Source organism: Phocoena phocoena, chromosome 10, assembly GCF_963924675.1.
Source record: "Phocoena phocoena chromosome 10, mPhoPho1.1, whole genome shotgun sequence".
In the NCBI taxonomy this organism is placed as follows: domain Eukaryota; kingdom Metazoa; phylum Chordata; class Mammalia; order Artiodactyla; family Phocoenidae; genus Phocoena; species Phocoena phocoena.
In genome coordinates, this window is record NC_089228.1 from 19,557,382 (window position 1) to 19,574,875 (window position 17,494).

Here is a 17,494-nt window from a genome sequence, read left to right on the forward strand (position 1 = left end):
CTCTCTCTCTCGCTTTACCTCCCTTCTCTCTTCTCCCTTTAACTTTTCTGGTTATCTGTTGTTGGTCTAAGCCCTCTCCGTTGCTAATATTATTAACCCGAAGTTAGGAAAACAAGCTGGGGAGAGAGATGGGGCCTGAATGAATGGAGAGAGAGAGCGCGAGCGAGCACGTGAGTGTGTGGGCAAGACTGAGCGAGCCAGCACACATGCAAGGCTGTTCTCCAGAGTTAAAATAGAAACTGTATGTGGATTTATGCCTCATTTTTCATTGTCCCCTTTTTCTCTCCATCACTGAGAACAATTGAGAGTTCACTGCACAAATTTTAAATATGTACACTTACACCCACACGTACATATAAACACATGTTAGGTATATATATCATGTGGATATCAGATATATATAGATATGTGTGTGTATGTGTGTGTGTGTGTGTGTGTGTGTGTGTGTGGGTGGGGGGAGAGAGAGAGAGAGAATCTTGTATTTGGAAATTCACTGGGCCATGAGGAATGTACTTTATGACTACAGAAAATTAACTTCAGCAAATGTTCCTGTGGATCACATTTGGGTGAGGGGCACTTTAAGTGTGGGTTCTACTTCCTGATGTAACTTGTTGATGAACCCCACCATATTTTAACAGTAATTCCCTCCTTGGTATAATTAATAGAAAATTTGTTTCTAAAAGTAAAAATTGGGTCAGAAATGGAGATTATTAAAACGTACAATTGCAAAAGGCTGACCCTACAAACCCCATTTACGCAGCCGAGTTCCAGAATGCTTTTGAGTGCTTGATGACTCACTGTGGCTTCTTCCTCTGGCTGGTTCAGTGTAGGCAGGAGGTTAGCCGACTCGGGGAAATTAAAACAATGTTGTACATTATATTGTTACCAGCCATCGAAAAGCCTATTTGGTATGCAAGACAGCAACGCCGAGATATATGGAGAGCCCTAGGCTAAGTACAGAAGATAATTACATTTGGAATTTTACTGAGTTAAGTCATTTACAGCTTCAAATAGTTGCAGAGAAAAATCAGCCAACACACACTTAAACTTTTTGTTTTGACTTTCAGGATAGAAAGGATTTTTTTTTTAATTAGTTATCATCTTATATGACAAATCACATTTTATTTTTAGTCAGAATGTCTCAAAAGTTATTTTCTTTAAGTAGTTAATATTTTTCCATTCAGACTACAGTTATGAACTTATTAGGACAGTGGGATATTTATACAGGCAAAGGGCGCATCGTAAAATCCCCAAATTCTTACGTAAGCCTTTGGAAACATGTTTAAATTTAGCACGTTTGTTGGGAAGGAAAGAAGGAGTATATTTATCTCACCCCCAGAGTTCACTGGTGGTTGAAGCATAGGAAGCCCTTAAAGCATTGGGTTGAACAAGACAAACTCCACGGCTGTGGCTACCTGAATTTACATGTCTCAGTGGTGGTGTTTATAAGGTGATCCAAGTTCCTGCATTTATGTATCTAATTGATAAAATTAAATTTTTAATGATCAGCTAGAATAAACTGTTTACCAGAGGTAAAGGTTCACCTAGGTTGGCGTTCCAGACTGCAAATCTGAGTGCGGGGCCACCGTTAACTACTCAGGAACTGCCTATCTATTTTATTCACTATGCCTCACCCTCCACAGGAAGCGGGTGGGAGAAGGAAAGGGAGTTAGATGATCAGTAAGTCAGGTGGTTATCTTCTGGCAGCTTTAATGTTGAGTTTTGGCGCATGTGGCCTGGGAGTGGTACAGACCGATATGATGACTCTTGGATTATTTGTGGATTTCATGTAGTCATAGATTTCCCTTCATCCTCCAGTCCTACATCAAACCCAAGGCAGGCTTTTCAACTTTTGATTGGAATCAAAGACGACCACCTGGCCAGAGGTTACTATGTGGTAGTTAACCGGTGATGTTCCTTATAACGTTTTTGCCAGCGAGTTTGCTTTAATGGAGGAAGGCGGGGCTCATTCTGAAGAGTTCGGTGTCTTCCAAGCTTGAGAGCGTTGCTGCAACGAGGACACAGTGCGTGTCGAGAGCAGGGCTTGGAAAACTACAGACCCTGGGCCGAATCCCACGAGCTGAGAAAGGTTTTTACGCTCTGAATAGTTGGGGTAGGGGAGGTAAGAATCAAAGGAAGAATAAATTCTATGAAGCTCGAGGTTCAGCGTCCACGGGTAAGGTTGTATTGGAACACGGCCATGCCTGTTGATTTACGCATTATCCGTGACTGCTTATGCTCTACAACAGAAAAGTCGAGTAATTCCAACAGCGTCTCTATGGTCTGCAAAGCTGAAAATACTTACTATCTGGCTGGCCCTTGCCGAAGAAGTTTCCCGAGCAATTCCTGATCTAGAGGAGCAGAAGAAAACAATTTGCATCACGTTATTAGCAACTTGTTCCCTTAGGTTCCTGGCTCCCTAAAGGTCGGCCCGCCCCTTCGTACTTCATCCTTCTTTGCCTCGGTCTAGAAAACCAGTCTAGTCACCATATTGGTCCGTTTCCCCCAAGGGCAGCTTCACCTGCAGTTATTATACTTGCCGGTGTTGGGGGTCGTGGAGAGCTGGCTGAGGGATATTCATTCATCCATCCATTTGTCTACTTATGCATTTAGCAAACGTTACCCGGAGCCTGTAACGTGGCAAGAGCCTTGTAGGAGCCACTAAGGAGTATGAGATGAGTGAAATGGATCAGGCTGCCCTCCTGGTTCTTATACTCTAGAGAAAAAAAAATAGACTCTAAATAAATAGCTCTCCAGTGGCACTGTTCATTCATTGGGTAGTGTTCGCTGACACTAATGCGTTCTTGGAAACATGAGAAGCGTGCTCCAAAGAGACTTTCAGTGCCAGATAAGGGCCAAACCCAAACAGATTTTACCCATTAGATATTTAATCAGATGAGATGCACAAGAAGATATCAGCACTTTTCTGTGCCCGATGCCCTTATCAAGGATTAGATGGAGACTCTTTGGGTGGCAGACATGGTCTGTTTGGGAGAGTTTGGGGCAAAGTACAGTTATACTCACAGCCAGACCCATTTGAGGCTTCCTGTTTCTCTGATGTGTGTATTTCCATTTGCCATTTCATGCACCCATGTCTGGAAGTGTACCTCTTAATTGACTTAACTCATCATCCTTGTGCCCAGAGAACCCGAGGTATTGGGGAAGCCAGGTCCGTGCAGCAGCTAGGCTACGTGGAAAGGGTGTTCTTGTGTCTCCGCAGCCTTTCTGTCTCGTTTCCCGTTGGCATCACCCACCGTCACCTCTCGGTTCTCCCAACAGCAGACCGACATACGGGGCATGCCTTGTATATGACTGAGCCAAGGGCTACTTCTGCTTCCCTTGAAGAAGGCATTTCCCGGTCCAGGAAATACCTGAACCTCCAAGTGTCTCAGAGTCTGTTACACAATTACCATCGATTAACTCGAATGTGAAAACCGTGTGTGCCACTTCGCACTACAGGAAAGAGCAGTCGAGGCCTAAGCGTATTCCCAAAGGGTGATCACTGGTAGGGGAGGATGAGACCACCACCACCCAGACTCCCTCTGCAGAGCAGTCCTGAGGCCTCTGGTGTTCACGTCTGGGAGAGAGGTCACACGTGCGCCCCCATTGTAAAAGCAAACCCAGTAAGCTCAAATTGGCTCTTACAGTAGAGATCAACAGAGGCTCATTATGTCTACCCTGGAGAATCATTGTGAAGGGATTCCACTGGAGAGTTCGGGAGGACAGAGTCAGTCCCAGACGTGACCAAAGCCGGGGAGAACCGCTGGAGTGCTGTCCCGTGTCTCTTGCCAGCCCCCAGATCTAAACCCCAGACGCCTCAACTCTGACCCCAAACAGGAGGCCCTTGCGTTTCTTACCGACAGTCAAACCTCCCTAAAGAATTTTATGCAATTTTTTAAAAAATCAGCATTGTTCCCCTCGGAGGATAGTGTGGTTGGCCATGTTTCCCTTTATGGTGCTCTGTGTACAACACTGCACTCGAACCAAAAGGAAGGAAAAGCCTTTAAGATTCTCATGGCAGAGTTCAAGCGACCAGGCAGAAATCAAGATGATGGGTTATGGAGTCTGGCTTAGACCTATCCAAGCAGCACTGGGAGTGAGATGCATCTGTCTTCTTTTTGTTTTTGTTGGAAGGTATCAAAATATATGATGCACGTTTTCTTAGCAGTGGACTCCTTATGTAGAGCTTGTTGACAGAGAAAGGTTGGTTAATTCAGTTCTCATATTCCACCCTGTTACTGGTCTCACTGAGAGAGAAGGCCGGGGAGTGGGGGGTGACGGTGGTCAAAAAGACATCTTAGCGGGCATTTGAAGCCCTTTGGAATGTTTCTAACTGCATTTCATTATTACAGAGGCGGTTGTAATTTTTTGACATTTGTCAATGGACGGGATGGGGATTAACCCCAACTCTTACCAGCAAGCCGAGAAGTGACGTGAGATTCTACACTGTGCACGTAGGCACCTAACATGAAGACAGACGGACACCATAGAAATCATTGGGGTCGAGGGCAGGGAATGTCCTTTTTGAGGTCAGGGCATGTATTCTAAGATTCCACTGTTGTTCGATGTTCTCTGTTGACAAGAGTCACCTTCTGGATGATAGGCAGTCATGGAAATGAGTTAGAAGTGGAGGGGAAATCCCCGCCGTCGGTGTGCACGCTCTCACGTGGGTCATGAGTATAAGGCTCCCTCCCCACAGGACGGAGGGGCAGAGACACAGGGAGTGGGGACGTATTGAGAGTCAGGGTCGCCCCCGCCATCCCCCCAGTGCCATGGCCAGCCTTGTAAGGAAGCACCTGAAGCTTCCGTGAGAGTTGAGCACCTGCTGTCCCCCAGATTTAAACCCATATTCATCCAGTTATGTGGGTTCACTCCCAACGGGAGATGCTCAGCCATCGAGCTGGGGATAAGGTATGTCGGTGGCTGGGTCAGAATTCCATTTTGGAAAAAGGGAAAAGCATCCAGTCTAACAGACAACAAGCGAAAACAGTCTTCTGATGGACTTGCCTGTCTTGGAAAGCTGAGACGTTCGTGGTATAGATACAGTTCTCTGGCCGTGTTTATTCTTTTTAATCTGTGGCGTGACCGTGTGACCTTGCTCAGTCCTTAGCTCAGCCTCTCTGATGTATGAGGATGGACTTTGAAGGAAAGAAGAGAGGAGCCTGGGGGGTTCGGCCTGCGTATCATGTCCAGGGCGCAGCATGTGTCGGGGGACACGCCTCAGGACAGCCTCCCCACAACCCCTCAGCCTCGAGACCCTTTAAAGTGAATACTGAAAGCAGCCAAGGGGAAAAGCAGCCACCCAGCCCGTGGGGATGAACTGCCTGGCCCCGGGCAGGGAGTGCGGTTGGAGGGGTGCAGACCTTCTATGCGTGAGTCATTTGACTCCATTCAGTCTCTGTTCATCAAGCCCCTAGTGTGTTCCAGGCCCTGGATATAGATAAGTAAGGCAGCTTCTTCCTTCCTGTAATGTGGAGGTGTCAGGGAAAAGAGCTCCTGGCAAGGACATTCCAGGCCAAGGGAGCCTCTTGAGAATATGCCTAGGTTGTAGCGGAGGGAGAAGGAAAGTGGAAGACAATTGTGTTCTTTTTAAAATTCATCTCTCTGTTCAACACGATGGGATGGTGACCAGCCATCGCAGTTTGCTTACCTGGGACTCAGGGATTCCTGGGACTTGGGGTTTTCAGTTTCCGAACCAGGAGAGTCCTGGGCAAACTGGGATGAGTTGGTTACCCTCACAATCCACTGGGATCCGTCGGCTGTAGAAGAGACCTGTGGATTGCCCATATTCTGCTTGTAACTGTTTCGTAAAGGAGCTCGGAAACCATTTGAAAGGATATTTATCGAGCTCCCACTGCATTGCCAAGGCACTGTCCTAGTGCGTTCACCCTTAGTTTCACTGAATCCTCACGACCCCTCTGCGAGTAGATCCTACCCTATTTCCTCCATCCCGAGAGTCATGTTTCAAAGGGCGAATCTCACCTCTGGAAATCAGTGTGTGTCTCATACATGTTTAAAATGAGCATGTTTAATGTAGTATTTCCTCTTGCTCTCTGAGAAGGTGTTACGAAACGGATGGTGATCTTAACAATGACGGTCCTCTGAGAGTCAGAGAAGTAACTGGTGCCCTCCCAGCTTCCAAAAGAGGAAACTGAGGTACAGACGATCTGACTCACTTGTCCAAAGCTGATGGCAGATGATGGGCCGGCCCTGGGATTGTAGCCCAGCCTTTGTAACCCATCTTCCTTCGCTTGCCCAGTGCTGCTCTATGGCTTTTTACACAGGGGTCGTCATGGCCCTGTTAGGGAGGGGCACATTTTCCTCTCCCCGTCTGGGCTCTTCTGGCTGGCCTCAGAGTTCAGTTGACACGAAGACAGAGTAACAGGAGAAAATCAAACAAAAGTGTAGCAGCGTGTATACACGGGAGTGACCCAGGGAAAAACGGAGTCACTTATCAAAATGGCCAGAACCCTCACCGTAAATACCGTCTTCAGCTGAAGACAGAAGAGGGTGTTGGGGGTAGGGGTTTGGGCCTTCAGAGGGGAGGAAGGCGCCTCACAGGGCAATGGAAAAGTAAATGTTTGGTAAATAAATGTTTGTGGGACCACGCGGAGACAGTGGGACACAGAGTGGACTCTGATCTCTGGGCCCTGCCGAGTTTCCCACCCCCTACCTCCTAGCCCATATTCTTTGCAGATCCTGCTGGTGATGGCTCTGTTTCCGACAGGCCCTCTGAATTCTTCTAGGCAGTTGCGGGGAAGGTCAAAGTATCTGAGTCTCTTGGGCCTTGAGTCTTTTCGGCTCGAAATAATCCGCATGCCAGAGAGACATTTTGGGGTGGCCAGTTTTTGCTCTGCTATACCCCATGAGGTTCTCTGCACACACCCAGGCCTTACAGACTGAGGGTTTTTGAAACTTGGCTGGTGAGGCCACGCTGTCCTCTGCCTCGAGGAGCTTTCGCCCCAGCAGTCCGTGGCAGCGGGGCCAGGGCTGGAGCTCAGCGGCACTGGGCTCAATCTGAAGTTTTCCAAATCCATCTACCCCAGGTACTGTATAAGCTCTAAGAAAATGTCAGCGGAAAGAAAAGTGCACAAGTTGCAAATAGCAGAGGGAGAGACAGTAAGCCTAACGCAAATCAGTGACTCTGGGAACTTCACCTGTGATGCCTCTACCATCAGCGGGGCTGTTTGTAATCACCTCAACTTCCTGGACTTTTGCGAGTATATTATCTGTCATGGGTCCCCCTTTGGACCTTTCTAACCCCATTCAAAGCAGTTCTCAGGACACTTCCTCACAGCGGTGGCCTCCTAGAGCCTCGTGACTCTCTCTGAATAAGCTCAGAGGTGCTGGGGAAAGAGAAGTCCTAATAGCATCGTAGCTTCATGTTGCCACTGCTCCGTGCCAGGGGCCGAGAGCCGCAGGGTCTCTGCGTGTCTCACTTCCACATCCCCCCTTGGAAGACCAAGACGCTGCTTTTTCATAGTCTAAAATCCTGCTTTACTCCAGGAGCATTAGAATTCCTAGACTATGACAGAGTATCAGCGTGCGTCTGCTTGAACTGTCAAGAGAGTCTTTAATAATAACATGTGAGGAATGTTAAGATGGTGACAGAATACAGTAAAAGTCGGGAAATTCTTCGATTGGGGTGAAATGAGCCGTAGGTTGCCTACCCCCTGAGAGCTGGAGTTGGCCTTCAAGACCGAGCTGTGAAGGCCTGCGAGTGACCACAGTTAGAGACAGTGGCTGGAAAATACTCAGTTTGGTTAGAAGAGTTTCATTTCTCCTCCTTCCAGTTGCCGCTTTTTTTTTTTTTTTTTTTTTTTTTTGGCTTGTTTTTCTCCTTTGGATCGTACGCCCGTAAGAGACCCCAGGTGACAAGATCCATTCTTCCTCCGTGAGCTCTGTTGGGGCCGTCACTGTATGCGAAGCTGCTGAGGAAGTCTAGACCGGCCCCCCGTAAGGCACGCTCAGTTCACTGGAAGAGAGTGGTGTCTTCCCAACGTACCTCGTTAGACTTGGACCCTTGGGGTCTTTCTTAGAAGCACCTATTCCCTCGTCTGTCCCCTGGAGGATTGGGCTCAGCAAGATTAGGTCAGATCCCCGTGAATCTGGGGGTCACCACTGCACTAGTCCGGACTCGGCCGCCTCATAACCTGGGTGACACTGCACATTCCACCCTGCCCCCACTGCCCGCGGTTCTGCCTACGGAGGGCAGCATGGAGGCAGGGAGAGAGGCAGAGAGATCTGGGTTCCCAGGCAGTGTCGCAGGCGATGTCTGGGATCACAGCAGTGTCGGAAGGTCAGACCAAGCATCCTGTCACCGGGATTCTAGCCTTAGCGTTGGCGCCTTCCCAGCTCCACGACCTCGGGTTAAGTTCTCCCCGTGAGCCTCAGTTTCCCCAGCTGTAAAACACGGCACGAGGACCAGAAGACTTGACCTAGCCACAGCCGTCTGGGCTTCTGTGAAATCGAATGAGTGGCCGGGCCCCTTCTTCTCTCCATCCTCAGTAATTCCAGCATTTTTTCCCACATCCCAAATCCTTCGCTTATTTCAAGACTTCTTTTCTCACAAGTGAGAACCGCCGAACTGGGCTTAAAATGAGTAGTCCTCCTGACAGTGTAGAGAATGACTGTGTTCAGTGAACCCCAAACCATGTTCCCTTTTCTCTGCTGAGAGGATGAACGTAATCTCCCTTAGTTTTTATCGCTGAAGGTGGCGCACGGGGCCCCTAGCCTTCGGCAGTTATCAGCAAGTCTGGAGCGAGACCCCCGTTTCGGTCTTGCCCAGTGTGGACTGTCTAAAGCCTAACTTGAGGCCATGGGTAATAGAAAAGGGGATGGCCTGTATCAGCCGAGGGGAGAAAAAGCATTTGCTTAGGACGAGGGACAGGTAACAGTGAGAAGCAAGGAAGTAAATCCATGAGAAATGGGCTTATCTTTCCCGCGCTTCTGGTTCCCTTCTTTAAAGCATCAAAATTCTCTCCCCAGTCAGCCCAGCTGCAAACTCCATCGAACCCCTGTTATGTTGATCCAGATTCCTAACATATAGTCAGCCAGTAGGAGTCTAGATAGACTTGACTGATTTAACTTTCCTATTAAAAAACAAAAACGAGGAGAGAGAAGGAATTAGGTTTTTTGGAGCATTCTCGAAGCGCTAGGCTCTGTGCTAAGCTTGTTACGTGCAAGAACTTACTTAATCCTCAGAACGACTCTTGGAAGTTCAGGGATTATTATTCCGTATTTAGAAGGAGAAACAAAATACTTGAAAAGGTTACATAACGTGCTCGGAGTCGCAGAGCCCGGATTCAAATCCATCGAAGTCTGCTTGTTGGGTCCACGTCCTTTTTAGCCCATTTTTGACTCTGCTGTCATTCTGCAGACCGGGGGCACTAGCGTGCTAATGTAAACAAACGCTGCACAAGCAGCTCCCCTTAATGTGTGTCCTGTTGTCATTCCTTTTATGCTAGGTGGTGCTCCTGTACCCACCGGGAAAGCTTTGAGAGGGTAATTCTCTCTTGATATCACAACATAAAAAGACGGGTAGATTTGTCAGCTGCATTTTTAGTTGACCTTCGGACTGAATTTCCCATCTTCCTTTTCTTTGCTTGTCATGGGATTCAGTAGAGGGAACGCTGGAATATACTTGCTACTATTAAATGTTTGTATTCCCATATTATAATAATGAAGGGATGCCATGAAAATCGATGGGGATGGTGAGCTCATGGAATGATGTTATAAAAAGTGCTAAAGAATCTGCAGGCTTTTCGAAGCACCAGTGAGTATTGTAAATGCAAGACAGGCACTTGAGACAGAGGAGGTGGTTTCACTGGGTGTGAATTTTTAGCCATTTTGCACTAAAAAAAAAAACCCCAAAGGCGAGTTTGGCGGATTTTTTCCTTCAATTGTTAAAACAGTTTGTGGTAGAGTTAGAGCTGTTATTGATGATAAACATCCAAAACCCTTCCAAGAATATATAGGACATGCTAGTTTACACTCATAAACAGCAACAAAAACTTGGATTTTTGCCTCTTCCTGTAACCTTGCCCATCTTTCCATAGTAAAGCAGGACTAGGATGGTAGACTTGAGGTTGAGGCAAAATAAGGAACCTGGATAATTCTCAACATGGACGATGAATTCTAAGTAATATTCACATGGGAAAATAAGAAAAGATTTCCTACGGCAGTGAACCACCAGGGTTATGGAGGTGGCTGGGTATACAAATTCTAGGTATGTGTTTGCCACGTGGTATTACCACCTTTGATCACTAAAAGGTCAGCCTGGTAGATATCTGGAAGGAAGAGAGAGGTGATGGTTTCTTTTGGTGCTGGGAATTTGGATTTCTCTCTACTTGGTCTTTGTAATTGCTCCATCAACAGTGTTTACCCCCAAATTAAGTCACGATTAATACTCATCAGACTCTTCAGTAAATATCACCTCCCACCCTTTAATTTGTAACGTTCAGTACAACAGACAGCCTCTTGTTTTTTGTTTGTTTGTTTGTGTGTTTTGGTTTTTGCGGTACACGGGCCTCTCAGTGCTGTGGCCTCTCCTGTTGCGGAGCAGAGGCTCCGGACACACAGGCACAGTGGCCGTGGCTCACGGGCCCAGCCGCTCCGCGGCACGTGGGATCCTCCCAGACCAGGGCACGAACCCGCGTCCCCTGCGTCGGCAGGCGGACTCTCAACCACTGTGCCACCAGGGAAGCCCACTTCTTGTTTTTAAAAATAACGACATATATGCCTCCATTCCTTCTGCTCCACAGTAATTTTAAAACAAAACAAGTTTCTTAATCTAAGAATGTTTTAGTTGTAACGTCGAAAAACTTAGGACACTTACATAAAAAAACAAATAACTAGAAAAATGCCGTTGCTAACATTTTAATTGTTCTAACTGAGCCACTTTGGAAAACTAAATTCCTTTAGCATTATGTGTTCAGAGCATCTTTTAGTTTGGCTGTTCAATAACTGACTAAAGAACAGAGGGTGAATAACATAAAGTGGCTCCTAATATGGTATCATTTTCATTTCCTGTTTGTTGAAAGATAAATGCTAACACTAGAAGGCTTTTTTTTTTCTTTCTTTCTTTCTTTCTTTCTTCTTAATTTATTCCTCCCTGAACCACAAGGGAATAAAAAGAAAAAAAAAAAAAATCAAATGTGATATGGCTTGAGACTGAGTCATCCAGTCAGGATAAGCCGAAAGCTTTTTCTTTCTTGTTTTTGTACCCTTTCCCTTTTCTCTGCCTTGCCCCAATTCCTGAAACATACCCCTCCCTTAAAACACACTTTGCTTTAAAAATGTGAGTCTTGCTTGATTGGGGGAGGGGGGGCAGATAATTTTAGACTTAAAAAATTAATTGTTATTTAAAAGATTTAATGTTAATTATGTGACATTGATGGAATGCGTCTCTCTCCAATTTTAAGGCATTATTTTGGACAAATAGTCTTTAAAAGTACTGAATTAAGATTTTTTTTTCTATCTCTCCCTCTCTCTCTTCCTCCTCTCCTCCCTCTCTCCCTTCCTCCCCCCCCCTTTCTTTCTCTGGTATTAATCTCTTCTGCATTTCCCCAAAATTCTACAGCTGTTCTCTTAATATCTGTACCTTTGGGGGATACATTTCCCACTTCTTTTACAGACATAATTGTCATATGTCCCCTATGCTCAACGATCTTGAACTATCAAAGATACCATTGTGTATGAAAGAGTCCACGGCAAGCATAAAGAAGGCAGCATGTAATAAGTAGTGTGAGTGCCTACTGCATACATCCAATTAGAAACTCATGTGCCTTCAGAAGATAACGTTTGATAGAATGAGGAGACTTGAAGTTTTGGTACGATGAGACTAGCACATAGTAGGTACTCACATACTGAGTCCGTGAAATGAGTAAGCTTTTTCTGCATTCACTCGAAAATGGGGGCTCTCTGCCTGCCTTGCCAAAGTTGCTGGCCAGTACTGTCTTCACCTGTGCCTACCTGTGAAGAAAGATGGAGTTAATTTTGCGTAAGTGTATCTGTGTGCCTAGGAGTCTCTCCACAACCCCAACGGATGAATTTACGAGTTTTTAGCTCCCTAGCTTATTCTCCTTTGGCTTCCTCATGAATCAGGTTGGTTAACAGGCGTGATTCACGGTTTTGTCTCGTAGCTGTCTGTGTTCCATGGGACTCCTTGGTGCCAGCAGGTCTAGGACTTCCCAGTTAAAGGCTCATGCATCTTGTGTGGAGAAATCGCCCACTGACACCTCTAGTAACTCGGAGTCTGGCAGTGGTCGTATAGATTTCAAAACGATCAAGCAGTGATGCACATTTTGTCGTGTGCCAGGGGGCCATAGTGTAATTTGGAATGTGTATCATTTGGGATGTTAAAGGAGTACTGCATCTGCATTCAAAGAAATAACAAAGCGTCTTCTCCCTACCAGCTTGCAAAAGACAAAGAGCGCCTGCAGGCCATGATGACCCACCTGCACGTGAAGTCTACGGAACCCAAAACTGCCCCTCAGCCCGTAAGTACTGAATGACACCCGTGGGGAACCCTACAGTGTTGCTTCTCCGCTTCCCTACCCCAAGGACGGAGGATCGCCTAGTCTGGCAGCTTTGAGTAGTGAAAGACTTAAGCTCCATCTGGTTCTGATGACCTTTTATGAAGAGGGCAGTGTGCTGGGCATTTAGGGAGACAGATATGGGATGATTCAGGCACAGTCGTTAGCCACGAGGCCCCACCATCAGCTCTTCTTTGGGACAGATGATTGATGCTACACCAAGGTACTAAAACATACTACGAGAGCTCACTAGAAGGGAAAAAACAAAACAGAACGGGAAGCAATCTTTCTGGTTTCTCAATGGTGGAAACACAGAGAGAACACAGCCAGACCAGGAAAGCAGAGGAAGAAGGCATGTCAGCGTGGTTTAGCCAAGAGGCAGTGGGTGTGAGAAAAGGAGTGAGGGATAGTCCAGTCCAGTCTAACTGCAAGAAGGGAAAGAAAGAGGAAACACACTGTCGGAATATTCAGAGGCTATAATTACGGAGAACACCTAACGGTCACTAAAGAGTTTGAAGCGAAAATTACTCCTTCGCAGTGAGGAGACCAAACATGGTACCCTGAGATTACATTTCGCTTTTAGCAATCTCTTACTTCTTGCCTTGTCCCCTTTTATTTGACGTTCAAGAGCGTCACCAAGCACAGACGGTTAATATCAAAGTGGAAGGGCGGTAGCTGAACCCCAAATCCTGTCTTAGGCGTCATTACTTGTTGCAGATTGATCGCTTTCACGGTTGTGTTTCTTGTACACGTAACAGTTCCCAGAATCTAGTAGCTTCAACTGATTATTCACAATGGAGAGAGTGCTTTGCTTCTTGATTTTTAAGATTTGTAAAATGTAAGGGTACACTGCCTTTATTTGATTCTGCTTGGAGTCACTGTGTGAAAATTAATTGAGCGTGTTGACAATCTATAGTTAGTACCAGCAATTTTAATCAATATGCAGTGATGCGGCGTAATGGCAAAGTATTGGTTTATCTGTTTTGACTGATTTTTTCCTATAAATAAAGCAAACATACACCCATACATGTATGATTTATAGTGATAGAAATAAAACGGAGTCAGACTATTAACCCAGCAAATATGGTAGCCTGCCAAGATGCAGTTGGCAGACAAAATTAATGTCTGAAACAGAACACATTACTGAGATATAGGACATAAAATCATTAAACACTTTGCACATCCATTTTTACTAGGGAAGAGCCCTTGGTTTCCATGTATCTTGCAGTAAACGGCTGTAGGACCCAACGTGTAGGCTACCCAAGAGAAAGGGGGGCAGGGGGAGGCCATTCAGTATCGTGGAGTCAGTAGTCAGCTGTGCTCTCGGTGCTATTCCTGTCAACCCCTTCTTTTAAGGAGGGTCCTGGGAATACTATGAACCCAGGTAAGCAAATTGGTAAGATCCTGGCATGACTCCACTGAGTTCTCCAGCGGGTATAGGGAGCTTGAAACTCTCTGGAAGTCTTTAGATGGTTGTCGTTGGTTAGGGAAATGGTTTTCCCCAGGTTGAAGGGTTTGCATCTCTAAACCTAGCAACAAGGGAGAGAATGAGATTATCTCCTCCTTCCTCCGTGGATTAAAAACAATGATATGAGGTTAGATATTAACTGTGAGAACTAGAATAATGTTTGGACTCCGCACTCTAGGGATATACTCACTTGGGATCATGAGGCTCCTTGGGAGGAGGAGGGATAAAAGCAGGAGAGGAATCGCAAAACCCCACGGGGCACTCAGCGAGCGATGGCGCCGGATGCCGGCAGGGAGCGCCATATACATAGGCCTCCATAGGCCACAAACGGGACCCTTGGGAATCTCCATGAGGACCCGTGTTAGGCAGCCTGTAAACAGGAAAGTGCAGTCCTGGGGGAAATGCACAGGGCAGGAAGGTTTGGTCTTGATCAGTATTTAAAAAAATGTTTTACATGCTGGAAAATTATAACTTCGAAGGGGGACCTCCTACTAAATTTATTTTTAACTGCTCTATTGAAAATTCTCTACCACTGGTCAACATTCTCTCTTAGTAGCTCAGCACAGCATTTCTTTATTAAAAGAAATAGGCACGAATATTTTTGACTGAAAAATTAATAGCTTTTGAATTCATACGCAGCAGGTCTTCTTTTGCAAAGAAGTCCAATATCGCTGCACAGCACTTCTATAACCATTTATTTGGAGTCCAAGTCAAACCTTTGACAGTTAGAGCCGCGCTACAAGCCAATATAAAGAACTCCAAGATGTAAACCAACAATAGGCCGTCTGTGTGAGGTTTGCCATTGTCAAATACATAGATTGTTTGGATTAGTTTATGTAAATGGACTGTTGTATTACCCTTTGGAAAAAAAAAAAAAAAAGATCACATTTGTGTATGAAAAGTGGTTCCCTTCACAGGCAGCATTATAAATTCCTCATCCTTTGACTTACGTGTAAGAAGTAAACATTGGTGCCTGACAAGCAGGTATTGTGTGACACTCTTGTTGCCAGAGAGAAGCTGCCTTCTTTTCATTCATTGGAAAATAGAAAATTTTCTTATAGATACCATCTTATAAATCGGGAATTATTAAAATATGTATAGGTGAGGCATTGGGAAATTAATTATAAAAGGTCGACGTGTAGTGTTTTGCATACATTTTGACTTCTTTGCCCCCCAAAAAAGGGGAGGGGTGGACAGACGTAGAGCAAACCCTTGATGCCTTCAACTTTAGGGATACAGAGTTATCTGATGATCGGTTCTAAGGTGCAGAAGACTCCCTTTTGCCTGTAATTGATTTATTCCACCTGAAATAGTAGAACGCACGGTGTATGTTCAGATGCCTATCGTTCTAGACTCTCTGATTTGAAGGAAGCAGTCCCTGGGATTCAGATCTAACCTTAGCTGGGGACTCTCATGTTAGAGTCTTGCCAGGAAGTTTGTGGAGTGGTTTTTTTTTTTTTTTCTTTTTTCCATTTCTGTTTAAAAAGGAACTCGGTGTTTATTTTAAAATCCTTAGTCACTAAGTGATAGAATGCTTTGCTGTAAACGTTGCTTTTCACTAAATGCCATTTGGGTGGTAAGTGTCATTTGCTGTGTCCAGTCATCCAACCAGTTCCCATTTCACTGCCAAAACCTTCTTGGATCGTTCTGACAGCAGCCCGTAGACGTGTTCGCTGGATGCTGTTGTGGAACTCATGTTCCCACTTGGCTAATCAGAGGCTGTGCTCATCTCGGGAGAATCCCAAGTTTTTAGGCGTGGGTCTGAGCGCGACTCCCACTGGAAAGCGTGGAGAGGAACTGAATAGGGGTTTACGGCGGTCCTGTTGCACACGTGCCTCCGATAACATCTCCTCCCGCTTGCTTGAAAATCCTTTAAACCGATAAAAACCTTTCCTTTCGTAATTATACCCAGGACTCAAACTGCAGTGCACGCTGTTTTCGTGAAGAGAATTCCTGAATTTAAAATCGAATTATTGCGTCAACGGATATTTATTGGACGTGCGACAGGAAGACATAGGGTAGTTAAACCGGACAGAACCACCCCTGCCGTCGAGGTGTCTGGGGTCTCGTGGGACCAACTACCAAAGACACACTCCCGGGCTCTCCCTGGCATGAGCTGTGCTCTCGGGGAGTGAGTGTGTGGACCGCTGCCCTAGACGGTGGGGGTTGAGGAAAGACTTCTGGGACAGGTGACATCTAAGGTGAAAGCTAAAAGATGAATAGGAAGAAGTGGAAAGAAGCGAGTTTCGTGACTCTTTTCTCGGGTTAAGAGTAGGTGCGTGTGTCTGTGTCTCTGAGGAAGGGAACTGGGAAAGTGTGTGAAGATGATCAGAGTGGAGGGGAGGAAGGAATGGCCAACAGCGGCTGAAATAAGCTTTTCGTTTGTCATAATTTTACTTAGAAGCTTTTAATTCTATTAAGGCTGGCCCCTGCTTGGAAAAGTTTACCAGAACAGAGCTGTACATTCTAGCAATGGGGGACATACAGTGGGCAAAGGCGGGCTTGACATACGTACAGAATGGCCCACGTGTATTGTACGTTGGCGATTTAAAAGATTCGTCTCCTTTCCGTGTTCAGAGAAGCACAAGCGAAAAATCAGGCGATCGTAAACTGTCCTAATGAGAATGATACTCTTTTGTTCCACACTCGGTACCACTTCGTGTTCTCAAGGTAAACACCAAAGTGGATTGCTTGGGGGCGAATGCTTGTCCTTGGAGGGAGGCCTCACTAAGAGGATAAAATAATCACCAGCACCACCACCAAGAAACATGTCTGTAACAATACTTTATTAAGTTGTTAAGGATTTTTGAAGAAGACTTTTTCACTATCATACGGTCAGGAAAATACCGTAGGTCATATTCTATAATCCTGAGAACGCAAGAGGTAGGCTTTGCTTTAGGTGCTCCTCCCACCCACCGGAGAACAGCTCGCGGCGCTGGAGAAACCACACGCCTTCAGATTTGGTGGGCAAGTGATTACAGTGTAGGTACTGTCTCCTTTATGGACGTGTTGTAAAACACAGGAACGTGGCTATTTGAAGCGAAAGGCGGTATTCGATTTTCCTTTGCACGCATTCCCGTTTCCTCCAACCGTAGCAATTAGGACTGTTTGGAAATAGTTTTTAGCGACTAATAAAAACAGAGAGAGAGAGAGAGAGAGAGAGAGAGAGTGTCCGTCCGTGTGTTCCCTCGCCCCGTGCCCCCCGCTCCGCAAAAGGGGGGGTCTGTCAACGAAGTGGCTGATTTTGTGGGCTGCTCGCTGCAGCCTGGCTGTTGAGTTGGGGGAATAATTTGATGCCGTCATAAAGAGAGATTCGCAAGCACCACACACACACAAGGGATGTTTCTAGACTGTTTCTCGCGAAGTCCCCCACCCTGAGGTTCATCCTGACGACCGCCTCCTCGGTCACTGCCGTGCGCCAGGGCCCAGATCTAAGGCAGTAGCGGGACCAGGCAGAGAGAGCTCTCCCCAAGGCCACCCCCCCCCACCG

At 46.1% G+C, this 17,494-nt stretch overlaps 1 protein-coding gene across 11 annotated transcripts in view; it reads left to right on the forward strand.

The window, feature by feature from the left end:
• FOXP1 (forkhead box P1) overlaps positions 1-17,494 on the forward strand; it is a 227,780-nt gene that overhangs the window by 187,217 nt on the left and 23,069 nt on the right. For all 11 annotated transcript variants that reach the window (XM_065885422.1, XM_065885417.1, XM_065885416.1 and 8 more), the window contains one exon: positions 12,417-12,500. In XM_065885422.1, coding sequence (XP_065741494.1) covers positions 12,417-12,500 — 84 coding nt within the window. The remainder of the gene's footprint in view (positions 1-12,416; positions 12,501-17,494) is intronic.